Raw genomic sequence first — 17,306 nt, forward strand, 5'->3', positions numbered from 1 at the left:
ACAGTTACATTACATGTTAGACGCTTTTATCCATAGCGACTTACATACTCAATACTGTGGGCAACCCCCACAGGAGCAATTTGGGGTGAAGTGTCTTGCCCAGGGACACAACGACATGTTGACTGCAGTGGGGTTTGAACCTGTGACCCCCTGATCCTAACACCAGAGCACTAACCCACTGTGCCACACACCTCCCAATTCCCCGTGATAATGCAGTCAAAACTATTTAATAGATGATTAGCATGCTATGCTAACGTAACTAACAGTAGGCTTAAATGCAGAAGGTCACATTTGCTTTATTTGAGGTACACTATATAACAAGGGAACAACACACATGCATAGGTTAGTCAGTGCTAAAAAGATGTTCTGTAAATGGATCTTTTTGTAATGTACAGTTACTTTATACATTCATTTATATGCCGCTAAATTAGCTGAAAGCAAAATACATTAAAAAAAATGATGGCTAAGGTGGAAATTTATTTTCGAATGATCTTTTTGATATTTTTTGGGAAATTCTTTTTATATCCCTGTGCATTTCTTGCTTGTATCTCCAAAGTAGCCCTTTTAATTATCCCAATTTGGGATTAAGCATTACTTTAGAATTACATTTATATTACATAAAACTAATTATGGATGGTTTCAAAACACTTGAAAAACTGCAGATTAATAAGGATTATTGTCTGTCTAGTAAAAATGTATCTGTAGATTTTCAGATAAAGATAGAAAAAAGTGAACTGTGGGAAAAGCCAACTTCAAGTTTGACGTCAACAAATAACAGTAACATGAAGTTTGGTAAAAGGCAACTCCAACGACAGTTAATTAAAATTGTAGACAACATAGTGCCCACTGCCCTATATAAGACAGTGATTCCAGACAGTGTCTGACTCTGTGTTGGTTTTATAATTATCAATTGATTATTTAAAGCCCTAAAACTTGTTTGTTTTTTGGGAGGGAGTTCCTGAGGGGCCATCATGTACACAGCAGGAATTCCACACACAGTGGGGTTAAAACCCAGGACCTTGTTGGTTTTAGACCATAATGCTAACTTGAGGCCACCAAGCCGCATGCGTCTCCGCTGGCTGTCAAGGCAACCAAGAAAAGAGGAGTTTTGGCTTATCTGGGAGGACGGCAGCAGTTTTCCTCCCCTGCATCTCCTCCCGCTTTCTTCTTTCTCTCTCCTCAGTAACGGGGGCAGCTGGTGGGAGGCGGTGGGTGTTGTGTAGCTTAGCAACTCCCTTGGTGGACGGCGATTGATATGCAGCTTTGTTCAAGTGTCTCTCTCTCTGAGTTGGAGAGGGGGACGCCTGAACAAAGCCGGCCTTATTGAAGCTTCCCCTCCTCCTTCTCTATGCCCAGGCACAGCGACGTGGGAGGACACATTTTTCAGCTCAAATGACATTGAAGCTCAAACTTACAACAGCAGAGTGTAACTAGGGGCCCGCCACATATGGGAAGGGCCTGCAGGTGTCCCTTGGAAAATGAATGCTTTATGCTTTTATAGTATTCAAGCAGACATGGCCTAAAACTTCTTCTTAAACCGCTCGGAAAAAAATAAAGCCACTGAAATAAACTTTAAAATCTCCCTATAGCCTACTGCTTCTTCTTAATTTATTTAATAAAAGAATATCTTTTGACCTTTTTAGAGCATTTCCGGTCAGTGATTTTACAGTTTTTTTTCAGTTGGTAACACACTAAAATGACACACAAATCATAAATATTTAAACTGAAAGTCATAGAGCAAAACCTAAGCTCAGATTTCGAAAACTCCCCAAAAAATTATTTTTGTTTACACAACTGTGACTATGTGTTGTGCATGAATGTTGCACTAATTTGTTTTGGAGAAACATAGAAGTATAACAACAGTATATTTGTGTTTCTGCACATATTTTTGTAGACTTGAACAAATGCAGAATTCTTTACTTACAGAACGCCATAAAAGATGAGTGTGCTTTAGATAAAGCACCACAGTGTGTTGGTTGGACAAAGTGCCTTATCGGCCTTATACTGTATGAATGCCATTTGGTGCAACTTTGGTTTTAATGTTTATGTAGTCTTGAGTGCAGTGCTTCATTCTGCAGGATATATGAGGAGTTTTGCACATTGGGTGTGTGGTTTTGGGAATTGTGTTAAGTGTTTTGAGAAAATAAGCCCTTTTAGCAATTGAAAAAAACTGTAAACATCCACCCCCCAACACCTGATGCTTTTAACTCAGAGTTGCTGTTTTTCTTCATCATGGAAACGAGGAGCAGACATTGAACTTCTACTGTTTATTGTGTCCAAAGCATAACCTTCACAGTGCATTGTACAGTCAATGCCAAACACAAATACACACAATGAGAACTCCTACTCTTGTAGGCTTTTTTTCAAGAGAAATACATACAAAAGGCTAAATGAAAAAACCTTTTCTTTTGTCTTCCCAATTGTCATGGCGAGATCATGAATATCAGTTTATTCTATTGTAGTGATAGTGGGTTGCTTTTATAAAAAGATGTTGGAAAATACAGTGTGGGATTAATCTAAGAAAAAAAATGGCACACTTTAACCAAAAAGAAAAACGCTCTTAAAACAAGCCGTATGCACCTAAAGTACTAATATCTGTCAAAGATTTTATAACAGCTGAGGCCATTTGAGTGTCGGGACATTTGCATTTCTTTCTGGTCCCAGAGGACCAAATGCGATCCGGCTCTGGCCCAACACAGCTGCCAGGTTTGGCCCAGGTTTGGCTCAGTTTTGGCTCAGGTTTGGCTCAGTTTTGGCTCAGGTTTGGGGGGGTGCAGTCTGTGGGCCAAAAACCAGAATTAGACCAAGTGAAATTAACTATGGACTAATTTTGTGAACGAGCCATGCCAAGCTGCAAATAGGTGGCCTTATGTTTTTTAAAGGTTAAACACTTTTTTATTTGTTAATATCTATTTTTTCTGTGTTCCTATATTGATGCTGAATTGCAACAATATAAGTACTTGTTTCCCTTTTTTAATTTGTATTGATTTGAAGTCCATTTAAGATCCATATCTTGTCACAGGATAGTATCTTGAAAGCTAAAAGCCATCTTCCAAGAAAGGATTGATAAATTGAAAAATGTGTCTTTTAGGATTCTTGGTATTCTGGGAAGAATAGCTGGTTTGAAATGTATTTCATTTTCTTCTGAGGTTTTTCATTCTTAAATTAACAATTTGTCTTTCTGGTTACTCCAAGTGGTTTTAAATGTTGTAGAAAATGGTTTGCTAGAAGAAAATAATGACAATCTTTTAAGTAAACATTCAAACGTCTAGAAACAGCTGAAAGCACTTGGTTGAACGAGGAATTCCTGTCTACTCTCCACAGCAACTGCTCACAGAGCGACTTTGTTAATTATGTCTGCAGAAACTCAAAGGCCAACTGTTATTGTGAAACTGTGACCTTCAATAATTGAATAATGACAAAAAGGAGCGTCACAGTCTGCCGTGCACAGCTTTCTCCTGCAGTGGGTGTCCAGAGCACTGCTGCGTAGCATTCCTTCCGATGGAGATCACAGTAAACATCCGCCGTCTTTTTCCAAATAAAATTAATCCACAAGTGTTCAGATTGTTACTGAAAAACATGATGGCTAAGGAACAAAGGCACCCCCACTAACAGGAAACTTTTCTTTCCCCCCTTCTCTCAGTTTTTCTTTGTCGGATATTAACAGAACATTTCTCCTCTCCCCATTGTTTTATATTGTTTTTCCTCTTTTTATGTTTCTTTATGTCTTTTCTGTGTGACTTTTCTCTCTGAATTTCTTTGGCTGTTTAACATTTGACTTTACTCTTTAACTGGACCAGGATGTCTGCAGTTTTGAAAATCCAATACTTAATAAGTAAAATACAATTAGGTCTTTTACAACAACATATAAAGACATCTATGCAGAAAGTCATTTGAGTTTTTTATTTTTTACACAAAAGTTTAGTTTACAAGGTTTTCCTGCTTTTTATGAAAACCACACAGATTTCCAGGATTTGGTTTGAGTTATTTTATACTTTTCTTTTAAAGAAATCCAGAACAAAACCAACAACTTGTTAGTCAATTTCTGAACCATTTTCTGACTTTTTTCTGCCGAGCTCATCATTTTTTCTACTGAATATGTTCATCTTTAAAATGCAATTAAAATTAAAGTAATTTCAGCTGGTCACTTCAGTTTTTAGCAAACGTTACTCAAACAGGAGGAAATAGAGCATTTGTTAAGGTCTTCTTCTATAGCACAGAGGAAGACATATGAATCAGTTGAGGACTTGTTTTGGTTTTTGGATGGGATTCGTTTAAAATGTGGGTAATAAACAGATTTTATATTCAAAGATGTAATGGAAAAAATAAATAAACATCAAATTCAGATTTTAAATAAGAATTAAAAAGAGGTTTTCTGCTGAATGGAATTGTAAATCCATTAAGTTCATTTTTATTCCAGTAATTTGTTGCTTTGTGAACACAGATAGAGCATTTATCAAGATCTCCACTGTTCAGGGCAATCAAATGTAAATTCTAAAAACAAAAGGAATCTACTAACATCCTAAAAATGGACTATACCCAAGTCTTGTAGCTTCAAAATTCTGATTTATATCTAATATGACCTCTTTTCATCCCCATGTTTAACCTGCTGTCTACACAAACAGCAAAATCATGTACAAAAAACAAACAAAAATACTTCAATAAATTCACAGCAGTAAATTTGCCGATAATAAGTCTCAGTAGTATTTCTATTTCAGTTTAACCCTAAAAAATCCCTCTAATGTCCAGTGTTTCTATCTGATACAGTACTTAGAGCAGAAAATACAAATATTCGAAAGAGCATTAGATCCATATTAATAACTTTATAATAATAAAAAACACCTGTCAAATCTGTATGACTCCTAAAATAACAGGATTAAATCCATCACAGGTGGACAACACTAAAATCCCCCCACAAAAAATGCACAAAAAAAATCAGACATTCTATATTGTTTGTAATCATCTAACCGTAGTAACGTTTCTGCTCCTACAGTGGCTCTAAACTACCGGTTCACACAGACTTAGGATCATTCCGGTCTACAACAACTTTTATTTCAGTAGTTTTGTCCATCATTTCTATCAGTTTTAATAATATTTTATTGTACTTGCAGGTTTACCGCTGACAGAAAAACCGGGATTTCACTGCAAAGGGAATTACGGATCAGTCAGACTGGTTAGAAACTAATTTGTTGGTTGAAGAAACTTAATTCGGAAAGAAAAACAAAGTCAACAATGGTAACATCCATCACATTTTACAGACCCACCTTATGTTAAAATGTTACCTTGGAAAATAAATATGTTGGTGCCAAATCAAGTTTACATAGACTCAAGATAGACAAAAGCATTGTTATGGTGGTCAAATCTGGGTTTGCATTGGATAGAGCAGATATCAGGGCTCTGTCCAGTGACGTTTTTTCACATCAAACTGGGAAACCCATTTCTTTATGGAGCTGGTTTTGTATATGGGGGCATCGTCTTATTAAAAAGGGGAAAGTAGGAAGTATACTATTCCCCTAAATCTTATTGAATGCTACAGTATAAAGATTTCCATTCTTAGAAAACAGACTGGTGCAGAGGAGTGTGTGTACTTTTCTCTCCAACCTGTCTGATCGGTTTACTGCTCTGGGGATCTGGAAGAACTTAACAAAATCGGACACATCAGACTTCTTCTTGTTTCCCCCAGATCTCCGATATCAACTTGGAGAGTACAACAAACTTATAAATGATAGAGAAAGAGTGATTCAGGAATAAGTCTTAAAACCCGGAATTGTGTAAGCATTTAGAAGTTCCGGTTCCCTCGTCTCTATGGGTTGAAGAAGATCTGTGGTTGACACAAGCTTACATACTTTAACGATTTCTTCTCAGCATCAAAGACGTCAGTTAATATGCCAATCCATTGGGAAAATCCCATCGTCTTTAATTGAGGGAACCTGGTTGATACTGACTTCCGGGTCACCCTACAAAAATAGGTCTTCCCTGCTTCACTATATGATGGACAAAACAAATACACGTAAATGATAAACCTATTTGCAGTTCTAAAACTCAGCAGGGTGTTCCGATAACTGTTGAAGAGTCTTTCACCCGGTCGTAGCAAACTGATGGTTCTATCGGCAACAAGCTCTTCATGGTCTCATCTTTGCAGGAAGGGGACAGGGAGGACGGAGTTGGCGATGTGGGCGAGGAGGGGTTGGAGGTGGCTGCAGTCGAGGCAGATGAGGAAGAGTTGCCGTCGGGGAGGCACTCCTCGCAGCAGCAGCAGCAGCAGTCCATGAAGGCCTGGCCCAGCGAGCGGCACAGGCACAGCAGCAGCACTGGGGTCGCCGAGCAACGCACGAACAGCAGGAAATGTCCCAGCAAACCCAGAGCCGGCAGGGCCAGAGCCGGGAGAGCAGCGGACACGTGGGCGGAGACGTACGCCAGGGTGATGTTACAGATGCTCTCCGGCAGGTTGCATATGACGTACAAGATGGTGAGAGACATCACAGTTGTGCGCAGCCTCTGCTCTCTCGTGTGCTGCTTCTTCTTCGACGAGGAGGACGAACATCTTTCGATCACCTTTTCTATGGTGGGTTTCTGCGGGAGACGTTGGGCGACCACCTGCCTCGTCACTAAGTCGCAGGCCAGAGTGAAGAGCAGTGGCATACAGATGTAGCACCCGAAGACCCACCACATGCGGGCCTCATGGTAGGTCAGCACCAGAGAGTAGACGTTCTCTGGGAGCTCCACCGACGGCTCTCGGACACAGATATCCACCTTAAAGGCTTCTGATCGGGCCCTTAAGGCGGCCATCAGAGAGCCTCCTCCCTGCCGGTCACTGGGGAGCATCGGCAGGCTGACGGTCTCCTGCACCAGCTGCCACAGCAGCAGCTCAGGGGCCGCCAGCACCATGGAGCCCACCCAGATAACGGACAGCTTGGACAGGATGGACTGGCAGGGCTCCACCCTCGGCGTCTGTAGGGTCCCGGGGCCGGTGGCTGCATGGAAACGATCAATACTCAGAGCACAGAGGCTGAATGTGGCCACACCCAGAGAGCTCACCTGACAGAGACAAGACGGAGTTGCAGTCAGATGAAAGTTAATACTTACATTACATTTAATCAAAGAGGCCCTATTCTGCTCATTTTCAGGTTCATATTTGTATGTTGTGCATCTACTGTGACATGTCTCCATGCTTTAATGTTCATACTGCCTGTGCTTCAGCACCTAAAAACCCCAAAACGCATAGTAGGGCCCCTTTATAGGCTGACACTTTTCTCGCTTCAAATAAGCTTATAATTGTGAGTGCTGGTGCATTAATTTCAAATGAGCTATACTTTTTGTGTGTGTGTCTTAGGTTTAACAGCCATGGTAAGTGAAACAAGCTGGGTTAACAGTCTGTGACAGAAGATGTGTAGTCTTTCTGATGTCCAGATATCAATGGGGGTATACATCTTTGCAAGACTTATATCCTCCTCAGACAGTAAGCTCCACAGTAAGGGATAATAATAAATGATAGATGGCACACATTGGGGAACAAAATAGTTTTATATTGAAAAAATACATACACACAAACCTCCTAGAACAGAGCCTTTCCTAGTTATTAATAAATCAGAAAAACCTTTTCGATGTTATAAACCGTTAGTAAAGGATTCTTACAAGAAGCCTCTGTGTCTTTGCTAAAGTACAGAGAAAACGCCAGACACCAGTCAGAGGTGATAGCCTGCTCTGGATTTAAACAATACAACATTATTTAAACCATCTAATTATAATAATAATAATAATAATCTAAAGTTATTTAAACAATCTAATATATAAAAAAAATGCTTTCTTTGAACATTACAGAGCTTCTATTAAGCAGCTTAACTTTCACTGTATTCATTCATGCGGCTGCTCTCAGTTCAGTCAGACGTGACCTGTTAGCACGACTCAGACAAAACACGCCTTCATGCAGACAGATGGTTTAAATAGACCACAGGAAGGTGTTTTGTTGCTTAAAAAACAGATTTACGGCTTTCCTCTGCCTTGTTGTGCCAGCCTACAGGGAAATTAGCCACAACTACAGTAATAACAAGGTTCTAAGAAACTGCTTTAGAATACAGAAACAGGGAAATAAAAGGAGCCACAGAGGGAATAAAGAGCCATTATGTTGTCGCAGCTTTTAGCCGACAGACTGGAGACAGTTATTGGTGCCCCGTGCCCATTAACGTTGGTGGTTTTAGCCAAAAACACAGACTATCATTACAGAGAGTGCTTAATGGCCTCAAACAGTTAAGACACAACGGAAGACAATCAGCATGAAAATAGTTGAACTAACAGAGCACAGGGGCAGCTGGCAGCCTGACCCGCTTTCAACTTTGCTCAATAAGGAGACCACAAACTGCTAAAGACCACTTTGAGAACGTTAATTAATTAGAAAGAAATTCAGTCATTAATTTGCATGAAAATAGGTGAAGCAACAAAGAAAGGAGGAGGCCAGCACACTGACCTTGTTAAAGATTGCTTCGTACAAGCTGTTATTACAAATGAGTGAAACTCTACTTCAGTGATTTAGAGCTGTGTAGGCGTTTGGAAGTGGTTGAGAGCCAAAAACAAGGACTCCACACGATGAAACAGAAGACAGATGAAGCTGCTGAAAACCCAACATATAGCCAAGAGGCTGGGAGGGATCTCAGTTAATACTCTGTGAAGGAAACTCACCCAGAAAACTGAGATACTGCATGAACTTTCACATCATTATTTAGCTTTAAAAACATTATCGTTTAAAAAAAGTATAGAAATATATATACATACGTGTACATGTGGACAGTAAGATGTGTACAATATAAACAGTATCAACATGTAGAGCCGCTTTGAGACAGAGCAGGTAAGTAAAACATATATTTATATGTCTTATATTTTGGTTTGTGCATTTCTTAGACAAACCAAGCAATTAGAAGATGTGCTGTCTTGTGCTTTAGGACATTTGTATGGATTAATTTTTTCATTTTCTGAGATTACAGACATCTAATCGACTCGTTAAAAATGTATTGTGTGATTTATCAATTAACTTGATTGCAGCACTAGTTTTCATGTTGTTTTAATCTTTCATCAGTGCAAATAATATACAAGTGCAACCCATAGTGCAGAAACACTGGGTCTTAAAATAACAAAGAAATTTTTTCGTTTTAAAATGTGGCAAGTTAACTCCCCCCTCTGGAAAGCATAACTTGTCTTCCATGTCCCCAAATTCAACCTAGGTCCTTGATAACTATGGCTCTGTGTTTCATTGTGAGCTGGGCAAGAAGAGTCTCTTGATGCAGGGCCCCACCGGCCTCTACTGCTGCTTCATAACAGACGGCTTCAGAGGCCAAACAGCCCATAACAGCACGTTTGTTACTGCTCTGAGTCTGAAACTGAGCAGCAACAAGACACAGACAGGCCATTTATCACGGCCCTGGTGTCTCTTTATTAAACTGGATAACATTTACAATGAGTCTAACATGAGGGTATAAAAACAGCACTAACAGTGTGAAGGCAGACTTAATCATCACATTGAGTAGTTTGTTTGAACTGTTTAATTTGTTTGACATCTCTTGACAAAGACATCCACTATATAGAGAGAGAACTTAAATACTTCCAGAAGCAACTCATGGTTAGCCTATACATAAATAGCACTACTTGATTACATTATTGTGAGGATTTGCTGCTATTCTCGCTTTAAAAATTAGAGTTGGGTTTTAGACTCTTTTTCAAAGCTTTGGGATGTATTGGCAATTTTAGTCTTTTGGCACAAATTCTGAAAAGTTTAAGTTGCTCCGCTCGTTTCTATTTTCTCACAACTTCAACAGTCTAACTTAAGTTTCGGCAAAGTAATGTTTAAGTACATACAACTTTAGTAAATTAAAACGTTTCACACATTCATCTGCCCCTTCTCACCTCCAAATAGGGCACGAGCCGACAGGACAGGTCTCCTAGCAACCTCTTCAAGGTGAGCTCGTGGAAGATGACCACGGGGAGGCAGAAGAACAGCACGAGGAAATCCCAGAAAGCCAGCCCCGCGAGGATACAGTTCCACGCGCTCTTCAGGTACAGGTTGTGCCACACTGTGCACATGAGCGCGAGGTTGCCAACGATGCCCGTGGCGAACAGCACAAGGGCCAGCAGCATTACCGCGTACGCCGCGTAGGAGCCATCGGTGACCGGGAATAGCGGGTTGAGGAGCCCCGACCCGCGGACTGAAGATGAGTTAGTACCGGGCCGGGCTGAGGAGGCTGCCCGTGTAGTGGTGGTGAAGTAACCGCTCGGGTCGTCGTACGGTCGCCCGTTACTGCTCGGTGAGTGCGGCTCTCTTTTCCTGAAATTGCCATCCTTTGCTCCACGGGGGACACGCTTCAGGCCGGGAACTTTGAAACTTTCATTTCGGCCAAGAGAAGTCCTATCCGGGGAGAGAACATAATTTGTCCCCGGTGCCGGAGGCCCAGCATCCTCAGTCTCCATCGCAGACCCCGGCTGAACCTCCCGGGCTGATCTGTGACGGAGCTCCGCGGTCCGCAGACAGAGCAGCAGAAGAAACAAAACCGGACTCATTTTCGTTACCGTTTAAGTAACAACAACAGTTCTGTGTGATCCGTTTCTTTCACAGACATGTGCTGCAACAACTTCTATAACTTCCCTGTGTTATTAAAAAAAAGTCCATAAATCAGTTTTTCTGAGAGTCCGACCACCGTCCGGTCCTGATGCAAAAGTTTTGAGTCTGCTGCCTCAGCACTTGTTGCTCATCATGAATACAACACGGAGCTTCCGGTTATACATTTCAAAATAAAGGCGAAGTGGAACAGTGAAAATGGACATGAGGGCGTTTTAAATGTAACATTGATGTTACACTTCTTGGTCTTTTATAAGTTGTTTTTCTCCCTTAAAATTGACTGGATTGAACCATGGATGGAACCAAAAAATTATGAAATACAGTGATTTCTGGAATTGGGGAGACTGTTGTGTTTAAATAAACAATACATTTCAACAAACAAAGTGAAATCAACAGAATAAAAAAAAAATGCCATACATTTTTGCACATTTGTTTTTTATTAAAGTTTTAATAAACTCTTCTTTATGCATTTGAACCATTTGTATGAACAGGTTTGGTCCTCTGCAGTTGTGATTGGCTCATTCTGCTGATTGTCCACAAGGTTATTTGCAGCAGTAAAGCAACAAGAACACAAAACCAGACAGACCAAGAGGAAGTACTTCCCAGGTTAAAAAGTAATAGATGATCTTGAACTTTCCCACTGGGTGTCTCTCCTGCTGACTGTGGAAACCAGTCTGGGGCACGAAACGGCACAAAGGAGATGAATATTTCTAAAGTCCATACCAGTGAGGGGAAACCCAAACAATGAGACTTCACCTCCCAAAATTCTCAGCTTTTTACAGAGGTCTTCAGCTTCCTCCGGGCATCCTTGTGTTTCTTGCGGTACTCCTGTAGAAACAAAAAATAGAAATGTCTTTAACAAATGTTCCCAAATTCAACTCTGAGTTTGATGTTAATAAAGCATTACTTCTGTAAACATGCACAAATCAAAATGAACATTTAAAGATCTTCAACTCAAAGAAATGAGATGGCCTTTATCATATTTTGTGTAATTTTATGGACACAAATTGGAAGACTAATCAAAAATGACAAATAATCGTTAGATGCAGTGCTAAACAACACCTAAGCATATTGATAACATAAATACAATCCAGCTGTTTTATCGAGTAGAAGAAAACCTCTGAATTATTTTGGCCTAAATGGCTGAAAAGTTGAAACTGAAAGTCACCTGTCTGAGCTCGGTCCTCCTCTCCTCCCACTGCTCCTTCTGCTCCTCCAGCTGAGAGGAGCGGCAAAACAACTTGGGACCCTCTGATGGAGGAAACACACGGAGAGAAACATTTCAAAATCATTTTGTTATCTGTTATGTAGGTTTTCCACCAGGCAAACTTTTAACAGTTTCTGTGGGATCACACACATATACTATACAAGGTCTTCTTTTGTCATCTTCATCTTACCGGTCAGCCTGTTGTCTTCAGGGTAGAAGAAGAAAAGGCCGGTCTTTGTTGGAGTCTCCTCTCTGTGCACAGACACAGTTTATAAACCGACTGAAACAGACTGATAGCTGGCCTATTCATGAAGGTGAATTCTACTTTAAGCTGTTAGAATAATAGTTCAAACAAAAGAGGAATTTGAATACATAGAGCAGTTTACAGGAATCAATCGGAATGTTCTCACATTTTGGCGATGACGTTGCTTTGCGTCTTCTCGTCTTTCTCCTGCCCCTTCTCCTCCTCCTCATCTGAGCTGCTGTCATGGAAACGTGGGTCTTGTTGCCATGACAGCTTTGGCGCCTGTATGCTCTCTATCTTGTACTCAGCTGGAAGATATATAAAAAGTATTAAAATAAATCATCTCTCTGAGAGTCAAAGTAAATATCTGAGATAAGACCTACCTGTCTCTCCACTTCCTGTTTCTGCGTCGTCTCCAAAGAAAGAGAACTTAAATCCTGACGCCTCCTCTTTCTCAGCTGACAGGAGGGAAGACTCCAGGGTCGGCTGTTCAACCTGTTCTCCTTCCTCCTCCGGCTCTTTTTTCTTTTCTTCCTCTTGGTCCCAGTTTGTCTCCTCTTTTTCTGCAACAGCGTCCTCCTCCTCCTTTGTCTGACCGAACACAGCCTTCAGGTCACCGGACACGTCGTAGTAAATCTCTTTAGAAACCTCCGGGAGTTTCTGAGCTTCCTCCCTCTTCTTCCTCCTGGCTGCCTTACTGTGAAGACATCGGATCACATGACCGTTTTACAGAAGTACAGGTAGAGCTGATAATAAAGGGCGGAGGGGAGGACACATTTATTTTAGAACAACCTGGAAGTTATCATAACCCTAGGTCAGGGGTCGGCAACCCGCGGCCCACGGGCCGCATGCGGCCCTTTAAGCCCTCTGCTCTGGCTCCCTTGAGCTTAGACAAAAAATAAGAAGGAAATAAAATAAAAGTATTTGTAGGACTATTTATATTTTGTTGCATGGTTGAAAATGTTTCGTATCTTGTATTTTGAGGTGATACTGTGAGACATAAATAACTCAACTAAAATATGCGTCACATCCTGCTAAGGTCCCGCGCGAGCGCCTTTTCCTGCGGGTGAATAACCTGACCCCCGGCTTGATGAGCGAACTATGGATAAATCAAAGAAAAGTACCGGAGGAACACAGGATTTAATTCTGTGTGGACAGAGTTATATGCTTTCAGAGCAAACGATGCTGGTTTACCGGTATGTTTGATATAGAGAGAAGTTGTCAACGGTGCTGCAGCCTTTACGTATCGACAACGGGAACAATACAGAGAGGAAGACAGCTGACGATCTTCAGTCATAATTCAATGGGGTATGTAATTTATTTCAGAAAACACTTTTTGTTATATTCCATGGAATGCTCTTAACATCCCGATAGCAATGAATATATTAAATGCTTTGACAATAAATACATACAAAAATTAATCTCTGGAAGCCGTAGCGCTGTAAAAAGCACGACCAATCATCTGAGCCGGCCCGGCTAAAATAACTGGATGGCCTACCTGCCTGTCAGCCTGTCAGCCTTCCATCTGTGCACACATTTATCTCGTGCCCTCATTGGTCATGTGCGCGTTTGTGTGTGTTGGAGGAGGGGCTCTGTGAGGAAGTCTGAAGGAAGAGGCATATTTTTTCCGGTTGTGTATTTTCAAATTCTAGCACACTCGAGCTGGTTTCTCCATTCTTACCTACCCTACCTTTAACTATTTTTAGGGTGCAGCTATATGTTTTATTTATTTCAAAGTGGGCCCATTTTATAATATTTTTTTTCCTTCAAATGTGCAGAGGACTCCCCAAGTGCTGTGTTTAATTTATTTTAAAGTAGGCCTGTGTATTATTTTGAATTCTCCTTATAGGAGTTCTTTGTTTCTTATTAGAGGTTAACAGTTTTATATAATGTAATAAATAGCCTAATAAATGCAAAAAAACTGTAGTTTTTGTCTGATATAACAATAAATACAACTTTATTAGCTATCAAGCTATGAAATATGTTTTGCAGCTCTACACAAAAAAATGTTTTGGAAAAAGGAGCAAAATGGCTATTTTGGTCAAAAAGGTTGCAGACCCCTGCCCATAGGTTCTTCGACAAAAAGGCATTGTTTTTTTTTTTTAATTAGATTTTGGATTATTGCAGATAATAAGCTCTCGGACAAACACACATTTATAATGCATACAGGTCTTGTTCAGCAAGATAATCTTCAAAATGTTTCCAACACCTTTTATGCTTTTTAAGATTCAATGAAATCACCAGGGCCCAGGAGTTCAAAACTTTTAATCTCAATCAGATCCGATCAGATTTTGAAATCCCATTTTTTGTGATCCAGGATCAGATAAATCGGCCAGATTTTGTCTCTGGAGTTCAAAGCAATTCAGGATAGGATGAGCCTGATCCAGATTACGATTTTTCAAGATGACTAGATCCTGAATATCAGTGCTTTAATCCTACCGATCGCCATTTAGTGGACATGAAAAATAATACAAGGAAGACAAGAGACCACATTGCAGAGACATCTATAATGTTTAATTATATTTTTTTATTTGAAAGGTGATGACAGATGGACTTTTTTGTTGTTGAAGATATATTTACTTTAATCTAAATTACATTTGTGATTGACAATCTTTGCTGTGATACTTTTATGAGCATAAACATTTATGTGATCAACATTTGGTTGAAAACAAAATAGGCCACCACAAAAACGTGAGCAAAAATGGAAGAAATAAAATGTATTTCCGATGAAGGCTAAAAATTGTGTATTATTTCAGTTAACAAACGTTGCCATCTTATTTAAATTGAAACATATTTTAAAATCAATTGTACAGTACATTTTGCTCTGGTAGTCCACTGGAAATCCACCCCTTTGGTGGGATCAGGATAATCCAGTTTTTTGGGATCAAACTGATCCCAATCCTGTGTTGTTGGTTTGAACTACCCATTTTGAAGATTTGATCCAGATTAAAGCTTGGATTGGATTTCCTGATCTGATCTGATCGGATATGAAAGTGATCCTAATCCTGTTTTTTGGTTTTGAACTCCCCAAAATCCAAATCTGATCTGATCAGATAGGGATTAAAAGTTTTGAACTCCTGGGCCCTGAAGTGAAAGAGATATGTTAGGATCAAATTGAACTACACCGCAGTCACATGACTTCATCCTCTACTAAAGTCCTTCCTCTTAGGGTGGTGATATAATACGTTGGGAAGATTGACCGTGAGTTTAAACTCAACAAGTCTTTTAAAGTGTGTTGACATTACATGTTCCCAACAACCTTTTAGCCACTTGTGAGCAACCGCCATTTTTAAAAGGCACGTACTGTAAAAGCTTCAACCAGGGACGTATTTTATTTCATAGAATGGAACAAGGCAATCTCTTGTTTTAACCACAGACTTATTTCAGGCATCTGACCATGTACCCCTTTGATGAATCCATTAAAATCCAGATTAGGGATCAAGAAGTTGTAAAATACTAATTTATTTCTTTGTTTTAGGACTCATTCCTGCATAAAAATATTTGGTAAAGATGACCTATTTGTACATTTGGATTGGATTATTTGATTGGTTTGTCTTTGGCAGACTTAAACCTATAAAATATGTCTAGTTATTTGGGTCAGAATCCGAGCAGATGACATGGATCGGTGAGTTTATTTTTTCTGTGTTCGTACCTCTCTTTCTTGGTTTCCTCTGTCTTGGTCTCAAACGCAGCGTGTTCCTCTCTGCTGGGGTCGTAGTGCAGCGCTGACACATCTCTGCAAAAAACACATTTTATTATTTGGATTTATTTCCTATTTCAGATGAAACATGTCCACATTGTGTGAATGTGAGTGAGTCAGTGTGCTACCTGAAGGTTTTGGCCTTGCTGGTGGTCTTGCTGCTGCTGGAGGTGTGCTGGCTGATGCCGAGGACGCTCTGCAGGATGGAAAGGCTCTTCTTCCTCTCCTCCTCCAGCGCCTCCTCTTCCTCGGTCCCGCTCTTTTTCTTCTCTGAATCACAAACCCACGCTTTATTTAACAAGAAGTTGAGGTCACAGCTTTCACTTCAGTGCAATAAATTACAAATGTCCAGATGGACAAAACAAAGCATATCACACAAACAAAATGTATCCAGCAGGATTAAAATACGACTCTCTCCCCTTTATACATCATAAATGCATATTTTTAAGCCTAGTTCTAAATATGTTCTCGCACTGACAGAGAACATTCCAAATCTTTACGAGAAGTTACTGTATTCATTTCTTTAGACAACAACTCGTATTTTGACGCAAACCTAAAGACAATGTTTATTTTCTTAGCTTCACTACTGGAAAGCTCCTGAATGAGCCTTTAAAATCAATTACAAAAATACACCCACACATACTTATTTGAGAAAGAAATTAGATGAAAATGAAATTAATAAAAATTACTTTTGTCCAAAAATAATAAATCTTGTGTGAGAGAAGGACAAATGGACCAATAAGGAAATGACTGTTTTATTATCAGCCTGAATCATTGAGCGTGAACATACCAGGGCTGCGGTCGGATAATCAAAAAATCAGCTCCTAACGTCTATCCCTATCGTCTATCCCTTGACCTCTGAGTGAAACGTCACAGGGTTAAGGGATAGTGGATAGGAGAATTCAAAAGGACTTAGGAGAAGAGACTGCGGTACTTTAGAGAATCCGAATGCACTTTCACTATCCGACGTGTTTATGATGCGCCAGCGGACGTCATTGTGTGCGTCTGCTGCTGTGGGGAAACTATGGAAACTACAGTGTTCTATACAACGGACTACATGGATGTTTAATAAGAACGAGGGACTACTGTAAACTCATCTAGAGACTCTGCACCGTGCTCTGATGCTGTTGTTTTATGCTTTATGAACGTGGATAACAGAGAAACATATTCTTCATGACCAAAGTTGGAATTGAAATAAAAAAGGAAAGTGAAACTTATGCTCGTCACCCTCTCCCTCCGATCCACATTAATACAAATGATCCCAATACGTATGATTGTATGAAAAGATCTTAAAATCAATACAAATGTATTTATTATAAACGTTAGTCCTTAACACCTATCACTGTGTATATCACCATTCAAACATCTTTTAAAAGTTGAACAAACCCCACACAGCTCAGTGAAATGTTGACTTTATTTGATCATTTCAGCATTTCAGTAGTTTTCACTACTCGCGTATAAAAGCCCTGCCCCCACCTTCACAGTTGGTTGACTTCAACAGAGGAAAACCGACAACTGGAAGATGAGTGGAAAAGCGTCACATAAATGTATA

General features: G+C 40.0%; 2 protein-coding genes across 2 annotated transcripts; both read right to left on the minus strand.

Annotated features, from left to right (window-relative positions):
• Positions 1-2,252: 2,252 nt before the first annotated feature.
• LOC104956345 (prosaposin receptor GPR37L1-like) lies at positions 2,253-10,976 on the minus strand. The gene is made up of 2 exons (XM_010783826.1): positions 9,895-10,976; positions 2,253-7,038 (listed from the first exon to the last, which is right to left on the minus strand). Exons 1-2 carry the CDS (start codon positions 10,543-10,545, stop codon positions 6,043-6,045), a joined length of 1,647 nt encoding a protein of 548 aa, XP_010782128.1. The 5' UTR covers positions 10,546-10,976; the 3' UTR covers positions 2,253-6,042.
• Positions 10,977-11,031: 55 nt separating this feature from the next.
• Positions 11,032-16,024, minus strand: LOC104956346 (nucleolar protein 8-like; the record flags this gene model as incomplete). The annotated part of the gene is made up of 7 exons (XM_010783827.1): positions 11,032-11,431; positions 11,772-11,854; positions 12,001-12,062; positions 12,221-12,362; positions 12,438-12,751; positions 15,707-15,790; positions 15,883-16,024. Coding segments are annotated over 7 exons (887 nt in total), but the record flags the coding sequence as incomplete, so codon positions are not given.
• Between the last annotated feature and the right edge of the window lie 1,282 nt (positions 16,025-17,306).

Source organism: Notothenia coriiceps, unplaced genomic scaffold (genome assembly GCF_000735185.1).
Source record: "Notothenia coriiceps isolate Sejong01 unplaced genomic scaffold, NC01 NC01_scaffold00025864, whole genome shotgun sequence".
NCBI classification, from domain to species: Eukaryota; Metazoa; Chordata; class Actinopteri; order Perciformes; family Nototheniidae; genus Notothenia; species Notothenia coriiceps.